Source organism: Salmo salar, chromosome ssa15 (genome assembly GCF_905237065.1).
Source record: "Salmo salar chromosome ssa15, Ssal_v3.1, whole genome shotgun sequence".
In the NCBI taxonomy this organism is placed as follows: Eukaryota; Metazoa; Chordata; class Actinopteri; order Salmoniformes; family Salmonidae; genus Salmo; species Salmo salar.
In genome coordinates this window covers 46699418-46718383 of record NC_059456.1, presented here as the reverse complement: position 1 = coordinate 46718383, position 18966 = coordinate 46699418, and the positions used below count along the sequence as shown (strand labels likewise).

The 18966-nt window shown below is 42.3% G+C and overlaps 1 protein-coding gene across 3 annotated transcripts; it reads right to left on the bottom strand.

The window, feature by feature from the left end:
* Positions 1 to 1007: 1007 nt before the first annotated feature.
* Positions 1008 to 14056, bottom strand: si:dkey-177p2.6 (SERTA domain-containing protein 2). 3 transcript variants are annotated; one of them, XM_045695794.1, is made up of 3 exons: positions 13600 to 14056; positions 12318 to 12454; positions 1008 to 5255 (listed from the first exon to the last, which is right to left on the bottom strand). In XM_045695794.1, exons 2-3 carry the CDS (start codon positions 12341 to 12343, stop codon positions 4574 to 4576), a joined length of 708 nt encoding a protein of 235 aa, XP_045551750.1. In that variant the 5' UTR covers positions 12344 to 12454; positions 13600 to 14056; the 3' UTR covers positions 1008 to 4573. The 3 variants fall into 3 exon arrangements, 2 of the variants coding, with proteins under 2 accessions (XP_045551750.1, XP_014000512.1); XM_014145037.2 differs by lacking the exon at positions 12318 to 12454 and having other exon boundaries at positions 13600 to 14050; XR_006759192.1 differs by lacking the exons at positions 1008 to 5255; positions 12318 to 12454 and adding an exon at positions 11034 to 11056.
* Positions 14057 to 18966: the final 4910 nt, after the last annotated feature.

Genomic DNA, 18966 nt, shown 5'->3' with positions numbered 1-18966 from the left:
TGGATGAGCCAGCAGGGGTTCATACCTATTTCTCCCAATTTTTGGGAGAGCAATATGATGCACCAGAATTTGAAAGGAAATCTGAAGCTGTAAGAAAATGCTGCATTTGCAAATGCTGTCATTTCAAATGCTGACTACAAACAGGGAGCTTCCTCAGTGGCACTCCAGGGTGTACACAGAGAGTCTGAGGGGAGGTTTAATCCAGATGCAGTTTTTCCCCTTAACCGTCAGCCATACCTCTGAGGGCTTCCTCTGCACAGGGTGAGAGAGCCACCATAGAAATGTGTTCAAGTCATTTTGATGCCTTTCCTGTCCGTCAGCATATTCAACAGAATCTGCAATGTAGGATAAGCTTTCATACTTAATTTAGGGAAAACTGATTAAGGTTGTGTGGTGGGTCTTACATAAAGAGATAAGAAGCAGATGTATTTATTTAAATAGGCAAGTCAATTAATAACATTCTTATTTACAATGACTACCAAACCCTAACGATGCTGAGACAATTGTGCGCCGCCCTATGGGACTCCCAATCACAGCCAGTTGTGATACAGCCTGGAATCGAACCAGGGTCTGTAGTGACACCTCTAGCACTGAGAAGCAGTGTCTTAGCTGCGCCACACGGGAGCCCCAGATGGATCAGCATCATGTATATGAACTAGACCTTTTGCATCCTCGCAAATATTGGCTTTATATCTGCCAAGATGCTTTACAACCATTACAACACTATCCCTATGATGAATTCCCTCCTTTTCTCAGTGGTTGCCTTTGATGAGGAAAACACTACTCCTGGTTTCATATTTGATTTAGATCTGACCACAAGGGGGCAGGCAGTCAGTCACTGACAAGTCTTGTTTTTCCCTGCTGTTCTGGCTGGCCTAATGACGCCAGGAAACTCCTGTTCCATTATCTTTTGTATTTTTCCTGATAAAAAGCTGATCATATCACTTGTGTTAAGAGCCAACTATTGCACTGCACTGATATGGACAAAAATGAAGAAATCCAAGACATTCCTCTTTTGCATTTTATTCACTTACTGAATTGCTATAGTATTGCATAGAGTATAAAAACAAAATGTTAGACATTTCTACTAAATATAGATCACCAACAAACACTCATATTGCACTTGGGACAAAAGTGATAATTCTGAAGCACTCTGGTTTTCAGTAGAATGTTTTTGAAAATAACTTGACTCCAGAAGGGTCACCCACACAAGTGGTAAAAACCCAAAAGATGTAAGAGATGGACTCCACCTCGTCCATTGTGTAATGCTCCAACTCTAGTAAGACCATTCCAAAAGTGAAGTGTTTGTCGACCTCTCAGTATTAAAAAGAGTCCTTTCTAACAAATAGATCTTTGTGACATTGTTCTTTATCAAGAGAACAACATCAGTATTAGTTCACATTGGTTTGTCAACACCCTACAGAGTGCAACTCCTTGCAAACTGCAGAGAAGACATGAAAAAAGTCAATGGAACACTTAGGCTACTTAAAGATGTGCTATAACAGCTCTTTATTTACTCCTTTCCACACTTCATTTTAAGCATTCGGACCGTTAGCTTAGGAGTCTGCCGAGTGAAAGTGGGATTGCAGTCCTTTCACGTTTGGTACAAATCTCCAAAACATCTTCTAAGAACCAGAGGGCTAGTGAGTTACATAACTGGCCAGAATATTAGACAGGCCATCACGTTAGCCTATTCCATTGCTCAATCCAGGGATATTGATTGGTTATACAAACGTAGATGTACCACTTGTACTGCCAATTTCATATTTTGGTTAAACTTCGCAAAGTGTCTGCAGGCTGAAAACAGTGTGAAAAGCTGCCAGTTTTAAAACTGCCTGATCCATAGTATTCTTCATCTAGACTTTGTTAGAATCCCATCGTAGACACGAAAGGTAGGCCCAGTTACATCTAAAATATCAATCTCTTCATGATCCGCAACAAATATTTACAGACAGGTTTTCACAATACTACCTCTTCGATGAAAATAAAATGGGTCCTGAACTCTGCTACAAAACCCCCAGACCAGTTACTTAAATAAATGCAATATATTATCTCAATGCGGTCATCAAAATAAACAATCACACAGGAAAATGTATAAATACAAATATGTACAAGAAAAAGCTTACAAAGCTTAGAAATTCTCAACTCATTCGATGCACAGCTCTCAGCAGTGAGTAGGGAGGGCCCACTGAAGAATGCAGATGGTGTGATAAATAAGCCTCCTTGGTTTTATTGTACCATGTGTTATGATGTTCAGGGTGGGGTCTGTGTGCAGTCGTGCTGGGGTTTTGGAAGGACGGGAGGGGTCTCTGTGTCAACGGCAGAGCATCAACACCAGGGACTTGTTTACTTTGAGAGCTTCACCACAGAGTGCCGGGAGCCTGTGTCCCAATCTCTTATCTAAAAATCAGCCTATTTCAGAATATGTGGATCAATGCAGACAAGAATTCCGTTTTAGTCACATGATCCATGATAAATTGTGGATACACGGTGTTGAACTAACGGACAACAGAAGTTGTCAAATTGTGCAAACCCTTGGTTATAAACAGTGAAAAGAGCCAAGGAAGGGAACACATACCACAGTGAGAAAAGGAACTGCATCTAGCTGCTTACATTTGTTATTCACTTTCATACAGGCTGACAAAGCCCCTCCCTCAGCATTCTTATTGGCTGACAGAAAAAGGGGGCCCCTTTTGGGGGACAGAGCTTGGCATACACAGAGACACACACATACCAGCTGTTGTGAAACTGTGTAGCCTTTTCCACAAGCAAGGGTCTCCACATGATGAGCTACTGCCCCTCCCCCCTCTCTCCAGTCTCAGGGGAAAACAGCCTGCAAGCAATACAGGACAGTCCCTCAGCACAGGTATGACCCTTAGACAGAAGGAGCTAAGAGTTAGTGGGGATGTCCCATCAGCGCCTTAAGAGTTATGGCATCCTGTAACTTTTGGAATGGCTCTAGCTGGCAACCCTTTTGTTACGCAACTCCTTTCACTACCTACACATGTAGGATCGTAATTTGCGCCAGTTTGCGAAGCAAAATAATCCTGCATCAACAAGAAATGTGAATTATAATTACTGGACATTTTTGTAGGGGTTGATACTTAAGGGAAAATCAAGTCTGAAATTCCAAAGTGGAAATTAAACATCAGAAGCCTTTTTAAACCCCAAATACAATACAAATTTCCTGCATTGCAAGAAAGTTATCCTGAAACAGAGAGAGATCAAATTAAGATCCTACATCTGTATCCATGACTTGCATTTTCTTGGGAGTAGAGTCCAACCCCGCAGTCTGTTGTAAGAGAAAAGGCGATTCCGAGAGAACAAAATGTTGGATGAGGATTCTACCGGATGGCTGACGGTTTCAGTCAACATTAGGACACCGTAGTCTCGACCATAGCACGAGGCACCGACATCCAAGGTCTACTTTTTTGCAGTGTCAGTCCAGTCTTAGGCGAGGGGAGTGTGAAGGGTTAAATGCAGATGTGCCCACACCTGGCAGAATGGCTTCTTTTCAGGACTGAGTACCACATCAAAAATAAATTACTTAGAGAAATAACTCACAGGTTGTCGCCTTTTCATAGGCTAGTGTCCATGTGCGGGGCCACAGTGGGCAGTTCCACCATCACCTGTCTTCATCCTCCGTTATAGGCACTATGTTCTTTAGAGGGATACGACGGCATCTGCATTTTTCTTTCTTACAACCGTTAGTGGGGGGGGGGGGGGAAATACAGAGTACTCAAATTGTACAGTTCTTCAATGAGACAAACCACTAAATGCTGAAATGCATGCATTTTCTATTCTAGAGTCTGTAACAAAAACACACTGATCATTCCAAGTAATCAACTCAATATCCTCAAGATTCTCAAAACAAATATTCATCAAAATCTAGTGCTGATTATTTTGTTGTCCGCTACCATCTGATTAAAATGACCAAAATGGATGGACAAGGCATCAGTGTAACATGGAATTATCGGCTATGTTTTGAGTTTCATATCGGCAGGAAGGCATTCTTTCTGGTGTTAAATCTGCATTATTGACAATCACCAGTTTTCTATGTTAAAGGAACAAGACCAATCGAAATACAAAATTAGTGAAGCAGCGAGTTCATGAATCTCTTTGAATAGTGAGACAGAGCTCTTAGTTTTAGAGAGAGGTAGTGAGTATTGAATAAGTCCTATCTCATTAATTCTTGATAAATTATTGTAATGCTCCAGAAATACTTAATGGAATCCACCCCCAATGTCCTTTTCATCACCTTGTTCCACAGGTTGTCATTCCTCCCCCCCACGAAGAATGCACTGGTGAATAACCATCCAGTATAAATGTCTCAATGGTAATACTTGTGTTTCTTGCTTTAAGTCCCTGCATATTCATTTCATCTTGCTATAGGAAAGAAGATGGCCTCAGCGGGCCACCAAAAATGTGCATTATCATACAGTAGAAGTGTATCAGGCAGGTATCCATCAGTTTTTTTGTATAAATATAACAAGTTCTTTGTATGAAAATAGAGACATAAAAAAAATCAAGTCATTCTTCCCACCCCCAGCTCATAAAATGTGGTGCCAATCAGTCAAGAGCGCACCAGGATCTCCATGATGTGGTCGAGGTCGTTGAGACACATTTGCAGAGTGCTGCTGGAGGTGGTGCAGGTGGAGAATGCTTTGAGGTTATAGTCATTCCCCAAGGAGGCTCCGCTGCTCCCTCTAGGAGGGGGGCAGGGCAGAACAGAGAAGTCTGACGGGTCGTACATGGATGTGTCAATGTCCTCAAAAATGTCGTCCAGCTGCAGGTCCGACAGGTAGCTGGTGGAGTTGGTGATTTCAAAGGATCCAAACAGCAGATCCGGCGACTTGCCGCCGTCCTCCGACCCCGGTCCCTTGGGGAGCTCTGTGCAGGTTGACTGTGCGTCGTCGTCGTCACACGGCAGTGAGGATGAGAGCGCGGCCACTGGGGTGGAGGTACAGTCCGAGGGCACGGGCGGCAGATCCGGGGAGTGGCGCGGTGTGGCGGGGGCTGGAGGGGGGGACTCCGGATGCGGGTCTCCCTCCTGCCTCATCTCCAGTTGAATCTGGCGCAGAGTGTTAGCCAGCAGCACCGAGCGGTGCAGGCTGGGTTCAGCTCGGCGCTGGCAACTCTGGAGTTTATCCAGGCACAGGTCCAGCACCAGCTGCCTCTGCTGGGGGTAGGGCAGGTCCAGCATCTGACCCTCACAGTCACTAAGCTTACGTTTCACCCCACGGCCCACCATGTACCTGTAGAGGGAAAAGGAAGAAAAGGATGTTAGAGAAGAGGAAGCTCCCTTTTTCCTGCTTCAGGAACAATTAGACTAAGTCAATTAAAACTAAGCAGAACAGACCCAGCTGCTAATGCAATGATGCCTATGGGAGAGCCACCTCTTAAGCAGACTGGAATTGTGACAATTCTTTCTCCAATGGTCTTTGGCTTGAGTGGGACATCTTTATTTAGCCACCATCTTTGGTTAGACAGTCCAGTCCACTGAGGTAAAACAATAACTAACGAAATTAGAGTTAATGAAAATGTACACTTAATCCAGTATGAACTAAAATAAAACGTTTTTTTTTTTTTTTTTATCACAATTTCTACAGTACAACAGCATGTCAAATGTAAAACTAACAATGACTCAATAATCCATGCAGTCTAGGAATGCTATAAAGTCCAAAAGTTAAGGGCAGAGTTAAAGTTGTCTGTCAGAACTATTACAATGTCAAAGAACTTTTAATCCATCTGTCTGCATATTTCAAGAAATAGCATGAGGGTGCAGTGAGATACCCGATGGGTTTGACAATACTTCTCATATCAACTTTGGAGAAAAAAAACACTTAAAACTGGAAAATCAAACCAATCCTCAATTTGACAACAGAAAGGTCAAATGCTTTATCTAAAATGTTGAAATTGTGTGGGGTGAAGGAGAGAAACAAAATGGTGCAATTTGAGGTCATGTGGCAGAGAGTGATGCAGGAGCTGGGATTGTGAGCATGTGGGTCTGAACAGATGTGATGTCATTGATGTTTGTGTGTTTTGTAGTGTTTGAATAATATTTTTTTTCATACAAAAATAACTAAAGACTGCGACCATTGATTTCAATGTGATCTACTCACGTTAGCATATGCCGATTCATGGACCGTCTATATCTGAAAGTAATCAGACCCCTTGACTTCCACTTTGTTACGTTACATCCTTATTCTAAAATTAAATAGTGTTTTCCCCCCCTCAATCTACACACAATACCCCATAATGACAAAGTAAAAACAGGTTTTTAGAAATGTTTGCAAATGTATAAAAATAAAAAAAATCGATATCACATTTCTGTAAGTATTCAGACCCTTTACTCAGTACTTCGCTGAAGAACCTTTGGCAGCGATTACAGCCTTGATTCTTCTTGGGTATAATGCTACAAGCTTGGCACACCTGTATTAGAGGAATTTCTCCCATTCTGCCCTGCAGATCCACTCAAGCTCTGTCAAAGTGGGATGGGGAGCTTTGCTGCACAGCTATTTTCAGGTCGATAACAGATGTTCGATCGGGTTCAAGTCCCGGCTGGCTGGGCCACTCAAGGACATTCAGAGACTCCTGTGTTGTCTTGGCTGTGTGCTTAGGGTCGTTGTCCTGTTGGAGGATAAACCTTCACCCCAGTCTGAGGTCCCGAGAACTCTGGAGCAGGTTTTCAAAAGGAATCTCTGTACTTTGCTCTGTTCATCTTTCCCCTCAATCCTGACTAGTCTCCCAGTCCCTGCCACTGAAGAAAATACCTACAGCATAATGCTGCCACCACCATGCTTCACCGTTGGGATGGTGACAGTTTTCCTCCAGAGGTGACACTTGGCATACAGGCCAAAGAGATCAATCTTGGTTTCATCAGACCAGAGAATCTTGTTTCTCATGGTCTGATAGTCCTTTAGGTGCCTTTTGGCAAACTCCAAGCGGGCTGTCATGTGCCTTTTACTGAGGCGTGGGGCTTCAGTCTGGCCACTCTACCATACAGGCCTGATTGGTGGAGAGCTGCAGAGATGGTTGTTCTTCTGGAAGGTTCTCCCATCTCCACAGAGGAACTCTGTCAGAGTGACCATTGGGGTCTTGGTCACCTCCTGATTACTCCATTTGGCTGGGTGGCCAGCTCCAGGAAGAGTCTTGGTGGTTCCAAACTTCTTCAAATTTTTAAGAATGATGGAGGCCACTGTTCTTGGTACCCTTCCCCTGTGCCTCGACACATTTCTGTCTCGGAGCGCTACGGACAATTTCTTCGACCTTAATGGCTTGGTTTTTGCTCTGACATGGACAGTCAACTGTGGGACCTTATTTAGACAGGCGTGAGCCTTTCCAAATCATGTCCAATCAATTGAATTTACCACACAGGTGGACTCCAAGGATGATCAATGGAAACAGGATGCAACAGAACTCAATTGAGTCTCATAGTAAAGGGTCTGAATACTTACCTTATTTACGTATCTGTTTTAAACATTTGCGAACATTTCTAAAAACCTGTTTTCACTTTGTCATCATGTGTAGATAATTAAATACATTTTAGAATAAGGCTGTAATGAAACCAAATGTGGAAAAATGGGTCTGAATACTTTACGAATGCACTGTATATTTCTAAAACCCTGTCCATTCCACAGGGAAGACGGAAAAACCCTGTTGGCTGTAGTGGTTGCTGCAGCATGAACGAGAGCTGTGGCGCTAGCTAGCGCTGCACGTAGGTCACATGGCCCGCTCGTCTCAGTGGGAACGAGGCAGTGTTGGGAGTACGGTGCTAGACTTGCTAGTCACCATGACGATCCATATCCATCTATCCTGCCTGAGTGTCAGCCCAAGAGCATGTCTGAGGACGGAGCACTGGCTGACAGAGCGGTCCACATCACATCGCCTTTCACTCTCTATTTGCACAATGAGCAGAATCACCACACACAGGTTGGGTAAATGGCAGAAGTAAAACGCTGGAACAACCATTTGATTTGCCGTATCTCCTACTGTCTGTGTACACTGTATAATAATTACAGCTATTACAGGAGCTACCTCTGCAGTGATTCCTTGATCACAGCATGCAGCCAATATGATGAGCTCTCCGCTCTCCCTCTGTTCCTGGAGCACCGCCTCTCTTCCAATCAGTGTGTGGTGTTGGCGCTGAGGGGGCGTCGACAGGAAGCCGGGCTGTAGCAGCCTACTCCGTGCTGTAGGCAGTTCTGCATTCACAACTGATCCATCACTTGGATGTCTGGTTGCATGCAGCCTCCGCAGGTCTCAGTGCACACTGGTCTCCTCTACAGCAGAGGCAGCAGCAATGGGAATGACTGACTGAGGGTAGTGTGGCAAGGAATGCCATTGCACAACATAAGTATGATCTTTTTAATAAAGTCAATAGTGAACTTAAAAGATGAGTAACAAATGAAGAACAGCTGGTATTCAAATACGTTTTATGTACTGCCGTCTTCTAATCTAAACGTATCCTTTTCCACCTTCAGGGTGCTGTACTGTGCAGTGTTGCTTCAACGTTTGTGTGTGGAGGCAGTGGTCCAATTACACGTCTGAGGCCAGTGGTTACATAACTGCATACGCCACCACAAAGAGCAGTGCTCCTTACAAACCTGCCCTATATGCTAGGTGTTCACAAAACAGTCATAGGCTGAGGAATAGATTATAGCTCTGTGCTTTTGAGGTATCTGAAAGACATAGGTAACACTGTAAACATGGGTGGTGAAACTGAAGTCTGCAGCCTGTGTCTGGCAGCAAAAAAGTATATAAACGGAATGAGTCCAACAAATCGTATCAATGATGTCTCTGCCCAATTAATTCAATCCTGTGATTTTTGCAGTGAAAACAAGACGGAGAAAGGCAGCGTCCCAGTGGGGATTACACCCAAGCTCCTGGGTGATAAATGTGATGTTAACTGGACTGCTAACTTGTTCCAACACATGAAATCAAATTTGAAAAACAAACTTATTCCATTAAAATTCCCTAGCACTACACGGTTGTAACGTGGATTTTCATTTGCAGATAAAAACCTGTGACTTGGACTCTGAACAGAGCAATAGCTAGCTGTGCATCATATGTAAGCAGTTGAGGCAGTGAGCTATTCTTTATACAGGGCCTCTGTATAAAGCCAGTTTCACCACAGCCTACTTACCATGGCAACAGTACCGGATGAGAGGCCCAGAGCTAGAGACCGAGACTAGACCGGATTGTGCACAAATGATGCATAGGCCTAGATTCAGAGAGAGGACTGTTGGAGCAGAGATATTGGCAGTGCAGCATCAGGGAATTTTAAGTAAACCCTTCACAGTTCAGCGTTGTGAAAATATAACGGGACATAAGGATATCCTCTAAACCATGTGTAAACTCATACCACGGAGGAACGACTGTCTGCAGGTTTACTCCTCCCTTGTACTTTATTGATGAATCAGTAAGGAACTCCCATCTCCTGGTTGTCTAAGTCCTAATTGAAAGGAAAAACTAAAAACCCTCAGACACTGGAATGAGTTTGACACCCCTACTCTGAGGTCTTCATTTTAATCCGTTGCAGACTTTGGCCAAATGACTAAATGCTTCTTTCAGATTATTATTTTTTGCTCCTGTGCTGACTGTGTTCTGGACATTAACCTAACGTAGCAGGCGTAAAAACCTGAAACTACACTGAACAAAAATAAACACACAACATGGAACAATTTCAATGATTTTACTGAGTTACAGTTCATATAAGGAAATTGGTTAATTGAAATAAATTCATTAGGTCCTAATCTATGGATTTCACATGACTGGGAATACAGATATTAATCTGTTGGTCACAGATACAGTACCTTAAAAAAGGAAGGGGCATGGATCAGAAAACCAGTCAGTATCTGACGTGACCACCATTTGCCTCATGCAGCGCGACATTTCCTTCGCATAGAGTTGATCAGGCAGTTGATTGTGGCCTGTGGAATGTTGTTCCACTCTTCAATTGCTGTAAGAAGTTTCTGGATATTGGCGGGAACTGGTACACTTGTCGTACACTTTGATCCAGAGCACCCCAAACATGCTCAATGGGTGACATGTCTGTAAGTATGCAGGTCATGGAAGAACTGACATTTTCAGCTTCCAGGAATTGTGTACAAAATCTTGCGACGGGCCCGTGCATTATCACGCTGAAATATGAGGGGATGGCGGCGGATTAATGGCACAACAATGGGCTTCAAGGTCTTGTCACGGTATCTCTGTGCACTGAAATTGACATTGATAAAACACAAATTGTTCGCCATCCGTAGCTTATGCATGCCCATACCATAACCCCACCATGGGTTCAATGTTGATATCAGCAAACCGCTCGACCACACGTTGTCTGTGGTTGTGAAACCGGTTGGACATACTGCCAAATTATCTAAAATATTGGAGGCGGCTTATGGTAGAGAAATGAAAATTTGATTCTCTGGCAACAATTACGATGGACATTCCTGCAGTCAGCATGTCAATTGCACGCTTGGCAAAGCAGAAATGCTCACTAACAGGGAAGTTAACAAATATGTGCACAATGAGAGAAATAAGCTTTTTGAGCACATGAAACATTTCTGGGATATTTTATTTCAGCTCATGAAACATAGGACCAACACTTTACATGTTGCGTTTATACTTTTGTTCAGTGTAGATCCCCTAAATACTGGTATTGACAAGAAAATAAAAATGTCTGGGGAGGTTCTCTTCTGCACGGTTCAACTAATCCAGTAAATGTGGAGGAGGAGTTAAGATGGAGTTTCGCCTTGTTTAACGTCCAAAAGAGGAAGTCGCATCACAGGCTCTTTCCATTTCCCCTGAAAACCGGATGTTCCGGTTGTTGGGGACTCGGCAGAAACTAGGACCTTGAAGACCAGCGTTTCCCCAAACTCTGTCCTGGGGACCCCAGGGGGTGCATGTTTTGGTTGTTGCCCAAGCAGCACACAGCTGATTCAAGTTATCAAAGCTTGATGATTAGTTGAGTCAGCTGTGAAGTGCCAGTGCAAAAACCAAAACGAGCACCCCCTGGGGTCCCCAGGACGAGAATTGGAAACCCTGTTGTAGACCCTGGCTGTTGAAGAAAAGATTCAAAAGATTCAGTGTGGACAGGTAAACTAGCAACTAAATCTAGTAAATCATATCCAATTTTATTGGTCTCGTAGACAGTGTATTTTTCAGTTATCGCGGGTGCAGAGAAATGCTTAAGTTCCTAGCTCCAGTAATACCTAACACGTAAATCCCAAAAAGAAAAACATATTAACAAACAGAAATATTAGAACAAGCCATGTCAGAGTCCGGAATATAAATATGTATATAATGGTGTGTATAGACATTATGGACAGTATATGAATAGAAAACGTGTATATAGCAATAGTTATATCAGATGAGCCATGACTAGAATACAGTATATACATATATGAAGTGAGTAAAACACAGTATGTAAACATTAAAGTGACCAGTGTTCAATGACTATGTACATAAATAGGGAGGCAGTCTAAGGTATAGGTTGAGTACCGGGTGGTAGTCAGCTAGTAACAGTGACTAAAGATTTGATAATAGTTTTTGCCAGGGAGTTGATACACTACTGACAGTTCCACTCTCCTTAAATACTTTGTTTTTCATTTAGGTAAATTTGTGAAATGCAGGGGAGACGAGTAGGGGCTGTAGAGGCCGGAATGCTACCCAGGCAGGGGAATCATGTGCCAAGGGCACGACTGTCCCAAGCTTTATGGTACTTTCAAACAAGAAAAAATGATGGAGTAGGAAAACCCAGCCAAGTGAGCCAACTCAATAGTTTTCAATAAGATAATAAATTGGAGGACATAAGATTGAGTTAAAATGTAGAATATCCATCAGAAAATGTGGAATGGTTGTAACTTGACACAACAACGGACCAGTCAGCCAATTGTAAACGGAGAACAGTGTCTCTTGCCTCTTTTCTGCCCACTCTATGGACATCCCTGCGTCGGTGGCACATGAGTGAAGTCACGATTCTACACACTCACTCCCCCTCTCTCTCAGCCCTGGAGGCAACAGATATATGGCCAGGAGAGAGCAAGGAGGGGTAGGCTGTGGGCAAAAGTGGGAGGAGAAAGAAAAACGAGGAAGTGCAGTGGGGATAATGGCCGGGGAGTGGAAGGGAAGAGGAGGCGGAGACAACCATTGATAAGCAGAGTAGGATCAGAGTAATGAACAGCTAAACGGACAGACAGCTCTGGCGGAAGTCTTTATATGGACAGATTTGTCACTGGGTGGCGGAACCACCCTGACAAATGAGTCATGTTCATTAGGTAACAGATTAGTCACTCTTCCAGACACGGAGAAGTCCTCACCTACTGATTTCATTGGGGTTGAGCATGTAGATCCAGTCGAGGGGAACTAACACTGCAACATCCTACCTACATTCTGAAGTGTCCGAGGAAATCACACACACATTTGTGGCATTACCACTCTCCTCCTAGTAAATAACCTGGAGAAGATGTAACAAATATTATTGTCAAAAGTCGTTGATAATTGCTTGGTTTTATACATCATTAAGGACACTCATGGCACATGAAGATGCTCACAGATTCTGAGTGTCGAAATAGAGCAAAAACAATATCCATTAATTTTTGAGTCTCATTTCAGAAAGGCCACTTCACTAGTACAGCATGAGACCTCTTATTACTGACATGCACAAGTCATGTCTGAACAACTGTAGAGGCTTTTCTGCATAATGTTGCATCTTCGCTAAATAAGATATATTCTGTCCGGCTCCTGTCACACCTCTTGCTTCAAGTCAGAGACAACAGTGTAGGGCAGAAACCTAAATTACATTTCGCCAAATCAAATTTTATGGCAAAGAAAAAAACATACTGGCTACGATTATCTGCAAGTGTCAGACATAACTACATGATGCACCAGCAGGCAGAAATGCAAAACCATTATGTTGAAGTGGCTCGTGCTACCTAGATAACTCCACATTTCAGATGTGTCGGCCAACGTTGCTTGCTGGCGCTCCCCCAGTTCACTAGCTAGCCAAGTTCATCCCACATTACACAGCAGCAGCGCACACTAACTCCGTGAACTAACGTTAACGTTAGTTGTGAAAACGCAACAATCGCCTTGTCCCCGTTTCATAATGGCAAATACATTAACAACCGATTAACATAACTAGGGAGTCGCTCAATGTATAGTAACAGAGGCTAGCAATTCTGCTGCCAGTTATCGATTCAAACAATGTTCGTTTTGGTTCCCGATACAACTCGAGCTAACGTTAGTTACCTATGGTCGGCGAAATGTGGTTAGTTAGCTAGCTACTGTTAGTTCATTTAACTAGTTTAGTTATTCGACTAATGTTTCAGGTATAGATAGGATATATACTTGGCATTGGCATGTCTAAATCATATTTTTTAAAAGTTGTGTTTTTCTTATTGTGGAGGAAAATGAGAGTAAGTACACAGTAGCAGGCGAACTTGGCTAAAGACAAGTGGCTAGCTAGCTATGCTAACGTTAGCTAGGTTAGTTATGAAGTTTGTGGCAGAGTTAAACTGAGTTTTTTATTTTTTAATTACGAACATCAACAAACAGTGTACTAAACCAATTCAATTATATTGATTGGATAAAGTATATTACCTTGAAGAAGGGAGGGCATTTACATGTTGTTCAGGTCCTTTCACGGCACATTCCACATCCAAACGACACATTGAGGCAGTTCGAATTCTGCTTTTTCTTCTCACCGACGTCTCGTAGGATACAATATCCCGTTGGCCCATATCATGTTGTGTTGTACTAACTATCTAGTTAAATTTCTCGCCACAGCAAAGTAGGAAAACTGTGACCGACTGCTAACAACTAAAATACATCTAGCTAGCAAGAAATATACTGTTAGCTATGCTAACAGGCCGTATTATAAAATCCTCTGACTTTGAAAGTCGAAATATGCTTGCCAAAAGTATGGCCATTCCTGGACAAAGTCCTCTATTGCAGACATCGAACTAGCTATTAGCTAACTGAAGAACTACCGTTCAAAACTTTGGCTACAACATTGTGGAACCTACCCGAAAGAGGCTCAGCTGATTGACGGTCGTCAGGTGGGAGAACCTTGATTGGTCGAATGAAATTTCAGGCCCGCCTAGTAACTACGTCTGATTGGCAGAGTACACTTCCCCCCCACCCCTGCCCCTACCTTCTCGTTCTAATTAGCCGCCTTGCTCTCACATACTGGAAACGTGACCGAACGAAGGTACTGTACTAGCTAGAGAAGGCGATTCAAATGGCATTTACGTTTTTGGCACAAAACAATAGCGATGAGCAAGATTGAGGAAAAATGTGTAATGTATTTGCCAATCTAAGGTTTTGAATCATTTTCACTTTTCCAGAATACAGTATCCTGCAGACTTGCCAGGTGCAATCCACAAGAAATACATGCTCACATAACCAGTAGTGGCCAGGGAAAAGGTACGGGGATGGGTAATGGAGTACATCGTGTAAAGCGTTGTTCAGCATCAAAAACCGGACCTACGGTGCCCTTCCAATAATATTGTCACCCTTGGTAAATATGAGCAAAACGGGCTGTGAAAAACATTTCTTTGTTGTTTATCCTCTTGGTCTTTCATTCAAAATATTCACAAAAATCTCATCTTTAATTGAAGTAAAATGATTGGAAAAAATACATGTGAAATAAATATTTTTCTCTCCACGAAACGTGTGCCACAATTATTGGCACCCCCATAAATTATTATGAGTAAAATCTAACTGAAGTATATTCCCATTCATATTTTATGTTTTTAAGTTCACCTGAGTGATTAGCGATAAACAATGATTTCCTATTTCACTGGGGTATAAATATGAGGTGACACACAGGCCAAGTTCCCAAAGTAATCCATCACTATGGGAAAGACCCGAGAATACAGTAATGATGTTTCACAAAAGGTTGCTGAGCTGCACAAATCAGGAAATGGCTATAAGAAAATAGCTCAACGGTTGAAAATGCACATTTCCACTATCAGGACAATAATTAAGAAGTTTAAAGCAACTGGAGATGTTAACAATCAGCCTGGAAGAGGACGTGTGTCTATATTGACCCCACGCCCAGTGAGGAGGATGGTTCGAGTGGCCAAAACATCTCCAAGGATCACAACTGGAGAATTGCAGACGTTAGTTGGGTCTTGGGGTCAGAATGTCTCCAAAACTACGATCAGATGCCACCTACATAACCACAAGTTGTTTGGGAGGGTTGCCATAAAAAAAAGCCTTTGCTGTCATCAAACAACAAACTCAAGCTCCTACAGTTTGCCAAACGTTACTGGAATTTTTAATGGAACCGGGTTCTATGGTCAGATTAGACCAAAATAGAGCTTTTTGGAAACAAACATCAGAGGTGGGTTTGATGTAGACAGAAAGATAGCCATGCAGAAAAGTCCCTCAACCCAACTGTGAAGTATGGTGGTGGATATTTGAAGTTGTGGCTGTGTTTTTCTTCTAAAGGCCCTGGACAACTTTTTAGGATACATGGTATCATGGACTCCATCAAATACCAGCAGATATTAAATAAAAACCAGACTCCCTCAGCTAGGAAGCTTAAACTGGGCCGTGGTAGGATCTTCCAGCAGGACAATGATCCAAAGCACACTCCAAAATCAACACAAAAATGGTTCCCTGACCACAATATCCAGGTTTTGCCATCCCAGTCCCCAGTCCCCTGACCTAAACCCCATAGAAAACCTGTGGGATGAGCTGAAGAGGAGAGTCCACAAGTGTGGACTTCGGAATCTGAAGGATCTGTAGAGATTCTGAATGGAGGAATGGTCTCAGATCCCTTGCCATGTGTTCTCCAACCTCATTACGCATTATAGGAGAAGACTCAGACCTGTTATCTTGGCAAAGGGAGGTTCCACAAAGTATTGAATGAAGGGGTGCCAATAATTGTGGCACACATATATTTGAGAATAATATTTGTTTTATGATAAGAATAAATTTTTTTCTTTCAATTATTTTACTTTAATTGAAGGTTAGATTTTTGTGAATATTTTGAATGAAAGACCAAGAGGATAAACAATATATATTTTTTCCACAGCCTGTTTTGCTCATATTTACCAAGGGTGCCAATATTAGTGGAGGGCATTATAGGTATTTAGGAGCTTAAATAAAATATCCCAGAAATGTTCCATAACCACAAAAAGCTTATTTCTCTCAAATTTTGTGAACAGATTTGTTTACATCCCTATTAGTGAGCATTTATCTGTTGCCAAGATAATTAATTAACCTGACAGGTGTGACATATCAAGAAGCTGATTAAACAGCATGATCATTACACACTCAAAAATTAGCAGTTTTGTCACACAACACAATGCCACAGATGTCTAAAGTTCTGAAGTAGCATGCAATTGGCATGCTAACAGCAGAAATGTCCACCAGAGCTGTTGCCACAGAGCTGTTCTCTACCATAAGCCACCTCCAGCATCGTTTTAGAGAATTTGGCAGTACGTCCATCTGGCCTCACCTCATGTTTCAGCATGATAATGCACGGCCCCATGTTACAAGGATCCGTATATAATTCCTGGAAGCTGAAAATGTCCCAGTTCTTCCATGGCCTGCATACTTACAGATATGTCAACCATTGAGCATGTTTGAGATGCTCTGGATTGACGTGTTCGACAGCGTGTTCCAGGTCCCGCCAATGTCCTGAAACTTCGCACAGCCATTGAAGAGGAGTAATACAACATTCCACAGGACACAATCAACAGCCTGATCAACTCTGTGTCACACTGCATGAGGCAAATGGTGGACACCAAATACTGACTGGTTTTCAGAAAAATGCCCCTAACTTTTCTTTAAGGTACTGTATCTGTGACCAACAGATGCATATCTGTGTTCCCAGTCATGTGAAATCCATAGATTAGGGCCTAATGAATATATTTAAATTGACTGATTTCCTTGTATGAACTGTAACCCAGTAAAATCATTGAAATTGTTACATGTTGCGTTTATATTATTGACTCAAAAAAAGCACATCAGTAATCTGACTGCTGATAGGGACTTATCACAGATGGAGGCCGTTTCCACTTGTAGAATCACAATGGGCAGTGATCAACAACGGAGAGAGGACTTGACAACACGCTCTGGTTGGAAATGGCAGCGAGTAGTGTGGACAAAATGGAGGAAATGCAGAAAAGGTTGGAGAAAGAGATAGGTGAAGTCAAACTAGCCCGGTTCATTGGAAAAGGTAAATATTTTGTGGTAGCCAGGCTCAGCAAGGGAAGATTCTTCAAATGGAAAAACTTAATGGGAAGCAGATTAAAAGCCATGTCCCTGGTGCTTATGCTAGGTTGAGGGGAGTCATCATTGGGGTCCCAATATCTATGTCCATAGATGATATTTTAAAAAATGTGAAGGAAGGTAGAGGGATTGAGGCCAAAAGGATGATCAGTAGGAAAGAGTGTCAAAAAAGTGAAAGCTTATCAGTGCTGCTGAGGTTTGAGAAGGTTTTGCCTGGAAAAGTACAGATGGGATTCCTTAGTTTCAATGTCATAGCATTTGTCCCTTCCCCATTACAGTGTTTTAAATACCAAAGAATGGGACATGTAGCTAGCTGTTCAGTGTAAAGGAAAAAAAAGATGTGCCAAGTGTGGAGGGGAACATGATTATGGTGAACGTGGGAGCAATGTGAAGGTTAAGTGTTGTAATTGTGGGGGGGAACACAGTGCAGCATTTGGTGCATGACAGGTGCAAAGAGAGGCTAGAGAGGCTCAGAGTTATAGAATCAGTCATGATGTATCATATGCAGAGGCTGTAAGACAGATCGGTGGAACTACAGTGCGGACTAATGGAGCTTCCATGGCTGCTCCTGTACTAAGTGGACCTACTGCCGGGGCTGGTGCTTCTGCTGCTCCTGGCATGGTTTTGAGACATGCTCAGAAATCTTGTGATCATGAATGTGCTGTGTCAAAGGACACTGATAGTGAATAAAGTTAACTTCATAGCTTTCATTGGTAAGATCATCAACACGACTCGGGTTGTGGAACGAAGAAATGTCAGGTTAAAGGTTATAATGGATACAGCAAAATAGTTTTTGGGGGGTAACAGATGTTACTGTTCAAATGGTTGTTGACATGCTGAATAATCCTAAAGGTAGATTGTTTCAGCATGATATACTGTAGATACAGTTTTATGGATTGGGGGTCTTGGAAGGGTTTGGTAGAAATTAGTAGGGAGTATTATGATTTAAAAATAAAAAATGATAATACTCCCTATAATACATTAAATTGTGCAATCGCCAATATACCATAGTAGAAGAAGTGGCCAACAACTTGACTTTGAGCCAATAAGACATTAACCTCCCCTTGGGGAAGCTGACAGGAGTGACAAGAAAAAGGAAACAAGAAGGCACTTTTCCGGACTAATCCACCCTCATCATCAGAATTGTTCTAACTAAACATTAAAGCTGCATAGTACATCTTTTTTTCTAGAGCAAGTCTTTAAATCTTTTACCTCTAGCTAAGGAGCTTTGTGCTTGAAGAAGGATTAGGTTTGATAATGTGCATTATAGCTTATTAGTTAGCTAATGTTAGCTTGCTAACTGAGCAAAGCAGTGACACATACACTTAATATAAAATACATGGGGTGGTAAGTGCAGCACAATGCACACAACACTAAATGCTTTACCAAACTAGCTATCTGGTCACTGTAGCTAGTAACATTATAAGTGACGTCCTAGTTCGAGGCATAGGCCTAATGGCACAGTCATGAAAATTCTTGGACTGATTCATGTAAATGCCAGAAGTATGATTTAGAAATGTTATTGTATTGTAACTCTGGCTTCTCAAACCAACGCAGATATTTAGATTATTACTGAATCTTAGCAAATAGAAGTCTATGCTGAATTCTGATGTGTCTCTCTGACTGGTTATAATATACAGTATTTCGATCTGACAGAGGTGGGGGTGTCGCCTTATTCGTAAAGAGCAATTTAAATGTTCTGTGTCCCTTTCCACCTCTGTC

Bases quoted from the DNA above. Each gene is read 5' to 3' on its own strand.
- si:dkey-177p2.6 (XM_014145037.2), bottom strand. From the start codon at position 13,739: ATGGGCCAACGGGATATTGTATCCTACGAGACGTCGGTGAGAAGAAAA. The intron at 5,256-13,599 runs GTAATATACTTT...TTCCCTCTACAG, and splicing joins AATGCCCTCCCTTCTTCAAG to GTACATGGTGGGCCGTGGGG.